The sequence below is a fragment of the Xiphophorus couchianus genome, chromosome 5 (genome assembly GCF_001444195.1).
Source record: "Xiphophorus couchianus chromosome 5, X_couchianus-1.0, whole genome shotgun sequence".
Taxonomy (NCBI): domain Eukaryota; kingdom Metazoa; phylum Chordata; class Actinopteri; order Cyprinodontiformes; family Poeciliidae; genus Xiphophorus; species Xiphophorus couchianus.
Window position 1 is genome coordinate 30,735,811 of NC_040232.1, and position 14,804 is coordinate 30,750,614.

A 14,804-nucleotide genomic window follows, 5' to 3' on the forward strand; every position below is an offset into this window, starting at 1 on the left:
GTCGGATCAGGAACCAGGGCTGGGGCGGTAGGATCTTGTCCCTTCTATGCGGCGCGAAGTCTCGTCTTTCCCGTGGCTCCGAAGTGCGGTCCGCTGCTGTTTCCTCAATCTGCTGCTCCGTGTTGAATCTTCTCCGACGCCGCGGACTAAAGAACGACTGCTTCCTCATTTCAGTCCCTTTTTATACTTTTTTCCACCATGTGTGTGTATGGAGAGCTTGGTCTACGTGACTTCCTGAACATCTGCTGATTCTGGTGGAAAACCCCAACGGCCCCCACCCTGTTTGCTGAGGTTTATGGAAAGTCCCGTCCTTCCCCAACTTGCGACATATCCTGTCAGCAGGGCCTTTACTCATCATGCATACTCTAACATTATAACTTCCTCTCTTTTCTATAACTCTCTATTTTATCTGTTACAAATCATCAACCATTGTATTAAAATCATGTTGAACCACTTTTAAATCATCACATCTTTCTCGTACTATAAATCATCAAGCATAATCATTACATTGACTATAAATCATCAACCATACTCATTACATTATTGTTGCCATTACAGATCATTCTTCAGAAATCCTGAAAGTTATTTAGTGATTACTGTTACACATATTACCAATTGTATTCATACATATTCAACTTAATTATTATTTTAAATCATTTTAATCAAACCACAAGATTGCTTTATTTTTCCCAGGCCTTCATGCACCTTTTCTGCATGTACCTGGAAAGATCTCACAACCCCATGTCAGATTTCTTGACAGGATACCTTTTAAAAGATATCTGTCCCTTTTCTTCAATAAACAAACTTCTTGTTTGAATTAAAACTATTACAATTTTAAACTTGCCAATGGTTTGAATAGTTTTGGATTTCACTTTACGCAATATCTTATCTATGATGATATAATGCATTAGAGTGTCTGATTTAGTTTCTATTTGGGATGATGGATCAGATGATTAACTAGTAGAAGAAATGAGAGTCAAAAATGAGAGTCAATGAGTCAGTTTTTTGTCTCATTTGTGAACATCCGGTTAAAGTTTGATCTGAAGAACAGTCTATATTTTAAATGATGGTGCCCATCAGGTTGATCATGACACAGAGATTGTCCTGGGATCATGAAAGACACAAAGCATTCTTTGTGTATTGTTGTGTTTCATTGTTTCGTTTTGGAAATTTTATTATGTTTTCTCCATATTTTCTTCTCATTAAATCTCACTTTCCCAACAGCAAACACATATAATGCAACTGAAAAGTTGAAAAGAGAGTGCTGTCTGGATGGTATGAAGGACATCCCTGTTGCATACACATGTGAGAGGCGGAGCAATTACATTTCGGACGGCCCAGATTGTGTTACAGCTTTCTTGCACTGTTGTAATGAGATGCAAAAAGAGCAAGCTAAGCGAAGAGAAGAAATACTTCATTTGGCCCGTAGTAAGTGGGAAAGGGTTTAGGTGGTTTTGTTTTAGTCATAACATTGTTATGTCATCCCCACAGCTGCTCAATAAAAGTTTTACCAGTGCTTATTTTTGTGTTTAGGTGAGGTGGATGATTATCACATGAGCAACATAATAACAACACGAAGCAAATTCCCTGAAAGCTGGCTTTGGTATGATATCACATTACCTGGATGCCCTCGGGACGATCCAGACTGGTGAGAGTAGCACCAAAGAAATGTACGCAAGAACAGAAAGTTCCACATTTATTAAAGGGATTTATGGTTTCTTTATGCCAGTGTCAGCACAACCTTTCGGAAAAAATATGCATTGCCTGACTCTATCACCACATGGCAACTGACTGGAATTAGTTTGTCAAACACTCATGGTGAGTACTTAAGCTGTGTGTTGTTTTTTTTATCAATATATATATTTCTCCCTTTTGCTTTCTTTTTTCACAACCTTAGTTCATTTAAATATTTATTTATATGACTGAACTGCCTTTTATCTATTTCAGTACCTTGTTTGTTTCATCCAGGTTCATTATCAACAAAACAAGCCAAATTCTAGATGTTTTATTCTTGTCACTGGATGCTGTAAATCTCCACGTTTAATTTTTCCTTGCTTTACTTGGCTTTGGATCAGTTTGAATATTTTAATACTAATTTCAGTGTGCATGTTGGTCTGTGGAATAATTCTGTGGTCAGTATAGAACCAAATTCAGGTTTGAGCCTTAAAAAGTTTAGTTACAAATTTGTTTTCCAAGGAATGATAAAATCCTCCACATGTTCGGCACTTGAGGCTTAGAAAAAACCTTTTTGAATTATAATGACACAAAAAAGGGATAGAAAAAAAAAACATGTAGGCAATGCTAATACATTAACACACATAGCTGGAATCTACTAAAGCTTTAAAAGTTGTTAAGGTTTACCACTTAAAGCAATAGTATGTAACTTTTGTTACATACTATTGCATTTTTATATGTTTCACTATGTTGTGACAGTAAAGTATGAGACAGAAAATCTGAAAAAAATGCACTCCTCTGCCAAGTTATGTCAGAAACAGCTAATTAGTGCCATGAGGAGGGTCTTACTGCTGTCAATCACTCTAGTAACCCTCCCCCTTGCTCTCTGATATGCTACAGCTGGCTCACCTCAACAGAGCCTGACTGGTCAGGCTAGTTAGCATGGCCACTGATGACGGCGGATAAACAGTTTTCCTGTAATTACAAGTTGTTTCTTCACCATTGGCACATTAAGCAGTAAATACGCAATCCTGATTGAAAGCTCTAAGAGACTCCTCCTGGCTTCTGGTTGTTTCTGACCAGGAGCAGGGCATTTCTGCAGATGGCTGTAGGATCATTGGGAGGCAGAGAAGCTTGATTTTTATTTTTTATTATTCACAGATTATCTGTCTCATACTATACTGTCACGACATTAGGAGATATGTAATAAATATGAAAAAAACATAGTCGTTATTAAAGTTACATAATGAAGCTTTAACTAAATATTTTTTTCACGTGCTACATTAATTCTTCAATATACAGGTTGCTGTACAATTTTCCATTCATATATTGTTTTTATCATGTTTTCCAAATTTGTCCTCCCTTCTGTTTTTAAGGTATCTGTGTGGCAGAGCCATTAGAGGTCATTGTTAAAAAAACTTTCTTCATTGACCTCAGGCTACCGTACTCTGCTGTCCATGGAGAACAACTTGAAATTAAAGCAATTTTACATAACTACAATGACGACCCCGTCAGTGTGAGTCTGTCTTGAACTTTACAGCCTGAACACCTCTATTTTAGTCAGTGCTACAAGGGACACAGTGAAAAGATGTACGAACTGAACATCAAATATGTCATCAGAATATCTATTTGACAGGATAATTTTAGTGTATTTCAACAATTATTTGCAGTATATGAGCAACAAAACCATTGCAAATGCAATATACTGGACTGAAAACAGCATTACATTTTTGTTAATTTTGTTAATAACCTATTTGCTGATGCCTCTCACTTATCATTGGCTTCTTGTTGTCTCGTTTAAGGTACGTGTGGACCTCCTTGAAGAAAAAGATGTGTGTAGCGCAGCCTTTAAGCGGCGAAGGTTTCAGCAGATGGTTAGAGTCGGGGCCCAAACTACACGTGCTGTACCATTCATTATTATTCCAATGAAGGAAGGGGAAGTCAAAATTACGGTTAAAGCAGCTATTACAGATTCAGAGACTGGCCTCTCAGATGGAATTGAGAGAAAATTACGGGTTGTGGTAAGTGGGAAAGACTAATGTGGTTTCTGAGTTTAGGATGCCATATTAGAACTGTTTTTTTCAAATCTTGAAGATGTTCTGTCTCTTAATAGTTTTGCTTTTTATTAATGTTGTTGTTTGGACTACTTTACTGTTTTTGCAGCCTAGAGGTGTATTGAAAAAATCCATTAGAAATGTACTACTTGCCCCTGCTGAAAAAGGTGTTAGTAAGTGTGCCCTCAAAATGAAAGCCATTTAAGAAATCTACCAATTTCCTCTAATTGAATACATTTTTCTTTTGTTAGGTGGTAGACAAGACGAAACTATAAATAGTGAGATTCCTCAAACAGAGTTTGCTCCAAACACACCTTTGAATACACAAATCTTTGTCACAGGTAAGACGCAGTAAACAGGGAAAAAATACAAAGAAAGTTACACAGTATTTGAAATCAATATTTAAGCACAAAGTGATCCACATGGGATGACAACAGTATTTTTACAATGAAATATTAGCAAAACATTTTTATTAGTGGTTTACCTGCAAAGCTCATGCTCCACCTTTGTCTGAGCCACCTGCAGTGGGTGCTTAAAGCTTTTAGGAGGTCTGGTCAGATTAATTTTGTTTTATTTCTAAATAATCTAAGAATGTTTGTGTACCTCTCCTGCTCACAAAGGACGGGAACAGATGAGTTCACTATTGGAGAATGCTATTAGTGGAAAATCCATGGGAACACTGATCAGAGCACCGGGAGGCTGTGGAGAGCAGAACATGATCTCCATGACCCTGCCGGTCATTGCTACATTATATCTGGACAGAACCAACCAATGGGAAGATGTGGGCTTTCAGAAACGAGCGGAAGCTCTCCAACACATCAACACCGGTACGCTCATGCTAATTATTTATTTCTGAAAACATCAGAATGAAGAAATATACAGACATTTACAGAGCCTTCACTTACCCACTAAGAGTGACTTTGTATTACTTATCCTTTGTTAGATTTATGAAGATTTAATACCTGCCATCAAATGTTGAACATTTTTGTTTCATGCAGGTTACAAAAATGAATTTGCTTACCGTAAAAATGATGGCGGATTTGCTGTATTTCCTGATCGCCCAAGTGGCACTTGGTAAGGAACCTGTTTTTATAACTCTCAAATGTTTGCACACCACTAAGTTTCGCAATTATTGGTTTTGAACATAAAAGAAACCTGCTGTGTTCTTGGCCCTATTTAGGTTGACTGCCTATGTTGCCAAGGTCTTTGCTATTGCCCATGGGCTTGTGAAAGTGGACAGCAATGTCATCTGCAAGGCTATTCAATTTCTTATTCTCAAAGCAAAGAACCCTGCTGGAATGTATAAGGAGGTTGGAGATATGATCCATTTTGAAATGATTGTAAGTTTTTTGATTTAGTTAAAGTAGTCCTTAAATCTTTTTTGAAGCAAAAACCTGAGAAATCAACCAAAGTAATGCATATCTATATTATGCCTGTACACACATCTGTAGGGTGATGTGGCTGGTAGAGATTCAGATGTCTCCATGACGGCTTTTTGCCTGATTGCCATGCAAGAGTCACGATCAATATGTTCTGACATTCCAGTAGGTACCTCACCACAATTATTTATAGCACAATATGTGGTATAGTAATCAAGAAACTAAGGCTAAAAGTACAACAACACATTTTTTTCTGTCTTTTTTGCAGCATCTGAATTACACTATTTACCAATCAGTAACTTACCTGCAAAGTCGTCTTCCCCAACTAACCAACCCCTATGCTGTTGCTATAACGTCATATGCTTTGGCGAATGAAAATAAGCTGAACAAAGATATTCTCTACCAGTTTGCTGCTCCAGGTAGTGCTGACTAAGCATCTGTTTATTTTATGATCATTATTTATCAAGTATGGTGTAATGACAAAACTTTGGCTTTTTTGGGGTATTTCTTTCATAGACAAATCCCACTGGCCTTCATCCACAACCCATGAAAACACATTGGAAGCGACTGCGTATGCTCTTCTTGCCCTTGTCAACAACAGGGTGAGCACATCTTTAGAAAGTGTCATGTTCTGTGTTTTCTGTGTGTTAATTTCGAGTTTTCGGTGTCTCTGTGTCTCCGTGTTGTCCTGTTCTCCCCTCGATTACTCCCAGGTGTTTCTCGTTCCCTAATTACCCTGTGTGTATTTAGTGTCACCTGTGTCTCTGCGTCTCTGTCGGGTCCTTGTCTAATGTGCGTTCTGTCTTTCGTGTTCCAGTCGTGTTTACGGTTGCTACCGGCATCGAGCCCTGGCTTCCGCTCGGCCGTGCTGCCCGTTGCTGGACTGTGTTGTTTTATTATTAAAATCTACTATTCATCTTACCTGGGTCTGCTGCGTCTGCCTCACCACCTCTCACCACCGCATTTCATGACAGAAAGACATACGCCAGAGTGTTTGCAGAAAAGTTATGACCGACGTGACTCGTGAGAAAACTCTCAGGAGAGGGGTTTATGAAACAGGAAACAGTGAAGATGTCTTGGTCCAGCAGGTTTCTTTATTAGGGAGTGGAATAACTGCAAGGGAATAGCGAAAGGGGAGCAAAGTCAATTATATTAATGAATATTGCAGATTAGTGGATGATATTGCTGGCTGAAGATTAGTGTTTTAAGCCAGGGAAGAGTGTGCAGGGTGTTGCTCCATGCGGTGTTGCATATGGGAGAGCGATGGAGGCTGAACAGATTAAGTTGAAGGATTTGAGGAAGTGATGAGCCTTGAAGGTGCCAGTTGTGGAGGAAGTAGTAGTGGTAGAGGTTACTGCACAAGGAGGCTTGAATAGTGAATCATGGAGAGGTCACAGAAGATTGAAACCGGGAGTGAACTCTGGAGTTGTAACGCTTGGTTTGTGTTGAATGGAGAAGAGGAGGCGGCAGACTCTTTAGGACAGTCAAAAACTCACAACCACACTGGTACACTAGATTACAGTGTTTGTCCTTTAGTCAACACACTCTTCACCAACGTTACAACGCCCGGTTGAACGGCTGATATATTATCAAACATGAAAATAAGCAGAGTATACATAGAACATACATAGAATATAAAAGAATGAATATAAAAAATATATATAAATACATTATAAATACATTATATTATATACATAAAATATAAAAGAAACGTAGAATCCATAACAAAATTAAAGCTAAAAGGTGACTTTACTGCCCTTATTTCTATAAAGGTGGACAATTGAAGTTTTTTATTTATCGGTTAGTAATTTTGTGTGTGGGGCCTGGGGGTGATAAACTTGAGTTGCTAATACTATTTGCTTATCATGTTCCTGTGTGACCCTAGAGCTTTAGTTTGTTTATTACTGAGGCCGCTGCTCATTCGGTTATGTAGTGGTTGTTATATGCAATACAGTAAAATAGAGTTATTTTAAGGTAAGCTGTCAAAAGACACAGATTTTGTTTTCCATTTTTAAAAACATTAATGGCTTTTGTCTTTTATTCAAAGTCCTTTACACAGGCAAAACCTATCGTAAGATGGCTCAGCCAACAGCAAAAGTCTGAAGGAGGCTATGGATCAACGCAGGTAACACTGAAGTTTTCTACATTCAACATAAAAATCTGGTTTGTTAGCATGGTGGTCATCTGTTGGTAACATGGTCCTGGTTCTTCATGTCACTGTCTCCAGGCTACCATTATGGTATACCAGGCTGTAGCAGAGTACTGGGCAAACGCTGAAGAATCTAAATATGATCTGAATGTGGACATTTCCTTACCAGGCAGGTCAAATCTTCTTAAGTATCATTTCCTCAAGGAAAGTCACTATTCAACAAAATCCGACAAGGTAGGAATATATTCATATTTTCAAGTTTATGTTTGTGTATCACAGCTGGGGAGAAATCTTGGCCCATTCCTTTTGACAACATTGTTTCAGTTCATTTTGTTTTACAAACATATGTTTATGCACAACTGATTTGCTCCCTTTCTATGAGATTATGTCCCTTCTATGATTTTTAGAATCTCTAACAGTGTTTGGATTTCTTGGTGTTTAGTAAATGAACGGTTTATGTATCACCTGAAAATGGCCCCTTGACTCAATTCATTTGCTTGTTACATGGAATAAGCAAGAAGTGCAGCAGTAAACAGTCACTCAATTAATTGTGCTTCAGCAGCTAAAACCAAATCTCCAATTATGACATGTATTTCAGTCTAAAGCTGTTACTTTCTAAATGTGTTAATGCTTATGTTGCACCCTTAAAAAGAACTAAAAAAACTCAAAGGTTTTCGCTTTTGTACAACTTTATTAAACAAAATCCACGGTTCGAGCATACAGCGTGTGTAGTTTTCTCTCTTTTTTGTATATATCCACAGGTCATGAAGTTTTTACTCCCATCATGCATTGTGTCTTTCTTAAAGGGGTATTATCATAACAGAAATCTATGAAATAAAAAATAATAAAGTAGTTTGAGCACATATTTAGTCATAAACCAAATGAATTGTTCTAATTAAATACTAAATCAAATGAATGCTTGCCCAATAAGATAATTATACCTATTAATTTAACATTATCACGTTCTTAACATATTTCCAGGGCTCTACACCTACCAGCATTGTAATTGGATGTATTTAATGTTAACTATTATTTACCCATTTTACAGTTTACAGGCGTTAACAAGGATGTAAACATTACAGCCACCGGAACAGGGGAAGCTACTTTGAAGGTAAACATGAAGTTGGTCCAGTTTTATTTTTAATTATTCAAAAGTTTTGCTGAATGCGTAGACAGCATGAGAGGGTGTTTTAAGAGGAAAACAGATCTGACCTTCTAATGGTGTCTGGGATATTTTCTTTGCACACTTTTTGCCCCTTAATCAAATAATAGCTCTTGCTGACCATGCACAATCCTTTTTGGTCACAGAATACATATCTCCTGATGGCTGTACTTTCTTGAACAAGAAAATGGGTTCACTCTTTCTCAGCAGGCTCTCCAGTTCTTAATTCAACAGAGCACATTAAGGGATGTGGGATGGAAATCAGCAGCAAATGCATGATTAGTTTCAACGCAAACCAAAATACCTGAGTGATACTTCTGAAACGTTGTTGAATTTATGTCAGGAGGAACTGGGGCAGTTCTGAAGACAAAAAGAAGTCTAACTCTGCATGAGAACGTTGTAACTCAGAAAGTTATCAGTGAGTGTCCCGAGTTATGTTATATAAAGTTTAATTATTTGGATTAAAGTAGTGAAAAATAACATCTTCGGTGATACTCTATTTTTAACATTTCTATTGAGATACAACTGTATTCACATCTAAGGGAATATGTAAACAATTTTTGCTTGAAGGCTTTGAAATGCCATCACATCTTATTCAATAGCTTTTCTAAACACAGGCACCCACGCATCAGTCGACCAGTTTTACAGTGCCCGAGATAAAACATAGCACCAAACGGGATATTGTTGTTGCTGAATCAAAACCATGGAGGAATTCACCAACTTGGACTCATTCGAATAATAAAACATTTATATTGTTCTGCTTTTAAAGAGCTTTTTGAGTTGTGAAGCTTATGATACATTACATATCTACAGTATGTAACAATATAACAATATGTCAAGAAAACAGACATTACCTCATGACAAATATTTATCATTTACCTAAACCTATTTTTAAAATAATTTGTCCTATAGATGGTATCATTCTATTACGCAATCCCTAAAGAAGAGGCAAATGACTGCACAATGTTCAACCTGACTGTGGAGCTTGCAGCAGGTAAATTATTTACGTTTGATTTTCTGGTTTTGGGGTGAGAGGCGTTTTGTTGAGTAGTCTATCTTGTTTTGAGAGCAAACAAATATTTACTCCACATTTACTCTTTCAGAAGTGAACAATGATGAGCAGAGCACATACAAGCTGACGCTAAAATTTCTGTGAGTAGAACCTGAGACCGCTGCTAACCAGGGTTAAAATCATGCTTATGTCATAAACACTGAAGTTGCGATTATTCGTTGTCTCTTTTCCCTAAAAGCACTTTGTTTCAATGTCTCTGGATGGATATTTTACAAGAGTAGTGAACACTGTTTGATTTCTAGAATCATGTTCATTTCAGGATGATATCCAGAGACCTAGATGTTATTAGACCCCTGAGTTTAAAATAGTATGAAGATTTTCATTATTTCCTCCCTTCAAATTTTCAGAAAAAAAGTTTAAAGTGGTAACTTTTTTTTTTTTTTCATTTATGCAGTTTTAAGAGCAGAGAACGCAATGCAACAATGTCCATTTTGGATATCGGTTTGCCAACTGGGTTCAGTTTTGATAAAGAAGACCTGGACAAAGTATGAGCTTTATGGCATACAAACATAGAAACAGTATTTTACAGTTCATTTTTCTTTTCGTGGTGTAATCTTTGGTGATTCTTTGTGTGTAGATGTCAAAAGGACCCTCACGCCTTTTTTCAAAGTATGAGTTTGACAAACTTCTGTCAGATAAAGGCTCACTCATCATCTACCTGGATAGGGTAAGTTGAACTTTTGTCTTTTACTTTGTGCAAGAGAGTGGATAAACTAAATGTTGAAGCTCAAACTAGAACACTAATTAGTTGTCTATAATCTCACCTAACTTATCACATACAAGCAAATAATGAAGTGACTTTTCTGTTAGAAACTCATGCTGGATCCAGTTAAACTTTAACAAGTTTTTGGCTGGATTTTTTTTGTGTAATCATGTAAAGAGTGTTGACCTTCCTGAGATCTGTGAAAATATTTCTGATTTGATTTCTGATTTGGGTTCACTTGAATAAAAATATCCATGCTAAGACTCCAGGTGCTGTCACACACTTTCTTATGGTTTCCTGAATCTTGACATGCCAAAGAAAACACATTTTATCTGGGCATAAACTTGAGGAAGAGAATAACATTTTCAGAAGGCATCAAGTCTTGTCACATCTGACATATTTGTTTCTACAGCTACGATTCACCCTTGTTTTGCTTTGTTCATGTGTTGTTGGGAAAGAAGGGGGTATAATTAACAGAATTGCACTGCATCAGGACAGAAAGAGTCACTATTGTGGATTTTTTTCTTCTGTAATTTCTGTCTGATCATTAGGGGATGATAGTTGACAATGCTTTATACTTAATCTATGAGTACCAGCAAGTGGTCAAAAAACATATATAAATTGTACAGACTAATAGCCACTAAAGGGAACTGGGATGGGTGAATCTAACTGGATAAAACATCTGCATATCACAGCATTGCATAAAAGTGATATTATTATTATTCAATTCAAATGTGTAGTACTGTATCTCCAATCCTTATTGTTTGTGACATGGAACGTTTTAGCATGCAACCAAAAATGTGAAGCTGTCTGCCTTATTTAACTATTTCAATCTGGAGAGACTCACACAGAGAAGAAAATAGCAGTTAAAAAGATTTAATGGTACAATTTCTTTGGCGCTCGGACCCGGCAGAAGACCGTGAGCCGAGGATCGCCGTGAGCAGGCGGTCTGCTCGGCGAGCTCGGGATAGTCTTCCCCCCCGGGACCGAAACTGGTGGTGGAGCGGAGCTTGGAGAGGAAGAGCACAAGGGATCCTGGAGGACGACCCTCATGGTGAAGGTGGAGATGGGGAGGAGGTGGGTCGAAGCACGGCTGACGAGCAGGAAGACCCCAGGGTAGCTTGGACTTTTGAAGGTGTCTTTGGACGACGATTGGCTGGAGCGGCGTGAAGCTCCGGTCCGGATTGGCTGCGGTCGGGCGTAGTGATTAGATGATGTGGTGAAGCTGGTCGAGTCTCCCAGTTTGAATTTTCGCCAAGGCTCCATTATTACCTACGCTTTCCAGTTTGGCAAATGTAGCTCAAAGGTTTTTTCTAACATTGTTATCTATTTTACAGAGCTTTTAATAAAGATGCCTGCACAGAGTTTAAGATGTTTGCAGTGGAGTCTGTTGAAAGTAGTTCTGAAAGAGACTTAGTCATTCACATTAAGGAAAAATTTTCAGCAAAACTTTAATTCCCCAAAATGGGATTCTTGTTGGACAAAAGGGCAAATTCTACATGATTTTATTAATTCCTCTTGCACTTACCATGAATCTAACTCTACAGCTTTACCTTTGTTGGCTAATCCTCCACAGGTTTCTAACAACCAGCCGGAGATGATCTCTTTCAGGATCCATCAGGAGATCAAAGTGGGTGTGTTGCAGCCAGCCGCTGTGTCGCTCTATGAATACTATGACAGTGAGTCCCCGAGACATAAAGACATATGTAGGCACTCATGTCTGTGTGCCTTTTTTTAACAGCAGTTCAATGGTGTTTCAGTATCATAATAAATTAGCTAAGTTTCTCTTTGCCATTGCTAATCCAACAATAGAGCCTGCATCTGTTATGTTAACTTTTCTTTATATAATTTTTATTTATTTATTTATTTCATTTTTTTTCTCTAGCACCCACTATGGAAATGATCTTTGTATAACAATTTGTTCTTTAGTTTTAACGGAAGGTAAGACAGGTTCAGTGTGAAGCTTCTGTCATTCAGACAAAAAATTATTCATTATTGTGCAACATGTTTTCTTTTTTCTTTAAAACCTGAAAAGTGAATTTAAGAAAAATGGGTATTTTTGATAGAAAAATAAATCCCGGTCATACAGGTAAACTTTAACTTCAACATGGCCTCTCCAAAGATATTAATTTGCTCACAGAACCAGAGGAATATTCAACTCAGAAATATTTTTGTTATCCCAAATTAAAATTAAATGTAACTCATCCCATCCAAATGTTCTCAAAGAGTTGTTGTGGACAGGAAGGATCTCAATTACCAGTCAGTCTTGCAAAGAATCTGAAGAGATTCCTTGCAAGACTCTCTTGCAAGGAATCTATAGACTGTCCTATAGTCTAATAGTCATTAATCCAGTGGTTCCCAAAGTGTGGGGCGCGCCCCCTAGGGGCGGCGCAGTGCCATTGCAGGGGAGGCGCGGGAAGAGGTGTGGATGAATGAAAAATAAAAAGCCAGTTACACAAAAGTGTTTCACTGTAAAGATGGTTTGTAGTTTGTTTTGTTGCAACCTGAAGTGTGAAATAAACTTCAACGGCGTTTGAAAACAAAATATGTGTTTAGGTTTATGTCTGGTTGAATGATGTGTTTGTCCAGTTGATTTTTTTTTTTTCTTTTTTGGGGGCGATTTTATTGTAATCCATAGTGGGGCCAGAAAATCTTTGGGAACCACTGATTTAGACTACTAGTTTGAAGTCTAATGACTATAGTCTAATAATCATTAGACTACAGGACAGTCTAATTATTGTCTTGACATGCTGACAACTCAATGTGTGTGTGTTTGATATTTTTTTATAATTGTTTTTTTAGGGAAACCTTGTAAGAAATTCTACCGTCCTGGGAGAGAAAGTGGAGAGCTCCTGAGGCTTTGTCAGGGTCATGTGTGTACATGCGCTGAAGGTAACCAAGCTACAAGTTGAAAGATTCTTCTGTGTTTCTTTACTTTGAGACAGAAAAGCAACATTAACACAGACAGACAGACAGACAGAAATCACAAACACAGAAATCTAAATATAATTCTCCATTTAATTGAAGGGTGTTAGGGTTGATGATAAACTTCTCTTTAAACATCTTTTATGGGGGCTAAATTTCAACAAGATTGCACTTTATAAATGGAAAAAACAAGAAAATCAATATTGATGAAATACATACTGTAGTTTTTAATTTCCTATACTGTCTCTCTTGTGCGTAAAAGAAAAAACAATCCTTTTAGTTTTTTCTGATTGTCTTTCTTCAAAGTAAAGGTGCAGTATATTAGGAACTGCACTTCCATAAAAAATAACCACTTTCTACTTTTTATTCACTATATTTTCCATTGTGTCGAAAATAAAGAAAGATGCTTATTTATGTCCTTTTCTTCCATGGCAGGTAATTGTTTATGAGTTTGTTTTAAACCATAAAAAACAACACCTTCTTAAAAATAAAAAAATAAAACATAGAGTTTCCTAGCCCAAAATAGAAGTATATGTTTTTTTATGCATTATATTTAAAGAGTTGATATAGATATATATATATATATATATATATATATATATATATATATATATATATACATACTTATACTGTATGTATATATATTGTATATGTGACTGGCAATGGCAAAACCAGGATAACTGTTACCTTCAAGTGTTGTGAAAATGTTTTATATAACTAATACAACTTAAATGAAACTTGACTTCGTATCATAGCCTAATCTGGTTACTTGCAAAATGTAAAGCTAAACAAGGAAGGTTTCTGCGCCACACACTTTAAAGAACTACTAGTTTAAACCACGAAAGCCCTCTGGCTTTTAAATAGGAAGATCTTAATCATTTCAGACTAGCTAAAGCTTTTTCAAAAGTGTCAAATATACAGTGCGTAATGAAAAGAAAGCATCAAGAATAACAGATACTCAAATACCTATGCAATACTGAAGGGTTTTTATTATTCAAGATGTGTGATCATTTTAGGTTCTCTTCCCACACAGAGAACTGCAGCATGCAGAGAAAGGAGAAAATCAACAATCATGAGCGTACTGCAAAGGCTTGTGAAGTTTCATCAACCCACAAAATAGACTTTGGTAAGAGTTTGATGTTTGAGTGAGATAAGAGAGAGCGAGAAAACAAGATAAGTTAACAGTTTTCCCAATTTTTCCCCAGTGTATAAAGCAAGAGTGGAAGGCTTTAATGATTCTTGGTCCACTGACATTTTTACTGTACGAATAGTGGAAGTAATCAAGCAAGGTAGGTGAATGAAGCTGATCTTTGTGTGGCCATTTTTATTATATTTAGAATCTCATTAAACATGTATTGTACGTAGTTTCTTCTTCACATTGTTGGCCACTCAAAGTCCTTTCATAAGCACAGCAATAACACTTCTAATTTATACTTTCCTTTCTTTGTTGATTAAAGTGTCTTTTTGAATAAGTAGTCCATGACTATTCAGTGTTTTCCCACGGTTTACATTTGGAAGAAGGACCCCTTTCTCTTGGCAACTCTAGGAAACATAACATTCAGTAAGCCAGATACGTTTTCATCTTAACTGAAAAAATAGCTGCAAAAAAAACAGAAAATCATCTAAACTTTTGCATATGTACAGTCAGAGTAATAAATCACTGATTGATTTCTTACTCAGAAATCA

At 36.9% G+C, this 14,804-nt stretch overlaps 1 protein-coding gene across 2 annotated transcripts in view; it reads left to right on the top strand.

Annotated features, from left to right (window-relative positions):
* LOC114144598 (complement C3-like) overlaps window positions 1-14,804 on the top strand; it is a 28,037-nt gene that overhangs the window by 10,637 nt on the left and 2,596 nt on the right. Inside the window, exons 18-41 of one of the 2 annotated variants that reach the window (XM_028017616.1) lie at window positions 1,225-1,428; window positions 1,534-1,648; window positions 1,730-1,818; window positions 3,051-3,190; window positions 3,477-3,695; window positions 3,838-3,901; window positions 3,980-4,069; window positions 4,349-4,555; window positions 4,727-4,802; window positions 4,909-5,068; window positions 5,180-5,272; window positions 5,376-5,526; window positions 5,624-5,709; window positions 7,155-7,232; window positions 7,335-7,490; window positions 8,305-8,367; window positions 9,331-9,412; window positions 9,522-9,570; window positions 9,885-9,975; window positions 10,068-10,157; window positions 11,770-11,872; window positions 12,996-13,085; window positions 14,152-14,244; window positions 14,324-14,407. In XM_028017616.1, coding sequence (XP_027873417.1) covers window positions 1,225-1,428; window positions 1,534-1,648; window positions 1,730-1,818; window positions 3,051-3,190; window positions 3,477-3,695; window positions 3,838-3,901; window positions 3,980-4,069; window positions 4,349-4,555; window positions 4,727-4,802; window positions 4,909-5,068; window positions 5,180-5,272; window positions 5,376-5,526; window positions 5,624-5,709; window positions 7,155-7,232; window positions 7,335-7,490; window positions 8,305-8,367; window positions 9,331-9,412; window positions 9,522-9,570; window positions 9,885-9,975; window positions 10,068-10,157; window positions 11,770-11,872; window positions 12,996-13,085; window positions 14,152-14,244; window positions 14,324-14,407 — 2,673 coding nt within the window. The remainder of the gene's footprint in view (window positions 1-1,224; window positions 1,429-1,533; window positions 1,649-1,729; window positions 1,819-3,050; window positions 3,191-3,476; window positions 3,696-3,837; window positions 3,902-3,979; window positions 4,070-4,348; window positions 4,556-4,726; window positions 4,803-4,908; window positions 5,069-5,179; window positions 5,273-5,375; window positions 5,527-5,623; window positions 5,710-7,154; window positions 7,233-7,334; window positions 7,491-8,304; window positions 8,368-9,330; window positions 9,413-9,521; window positions 9,571-9,884; window positions 9,976-10,067; window positions 10,158-11,769; window positions 11,873-12,995; window positions 13,086-14,151; window positions 14,245-14,323; window positions 14,408-14,804) is intronic. The other variant, XM_028017617.1, reaches the window with a different exon arrangement.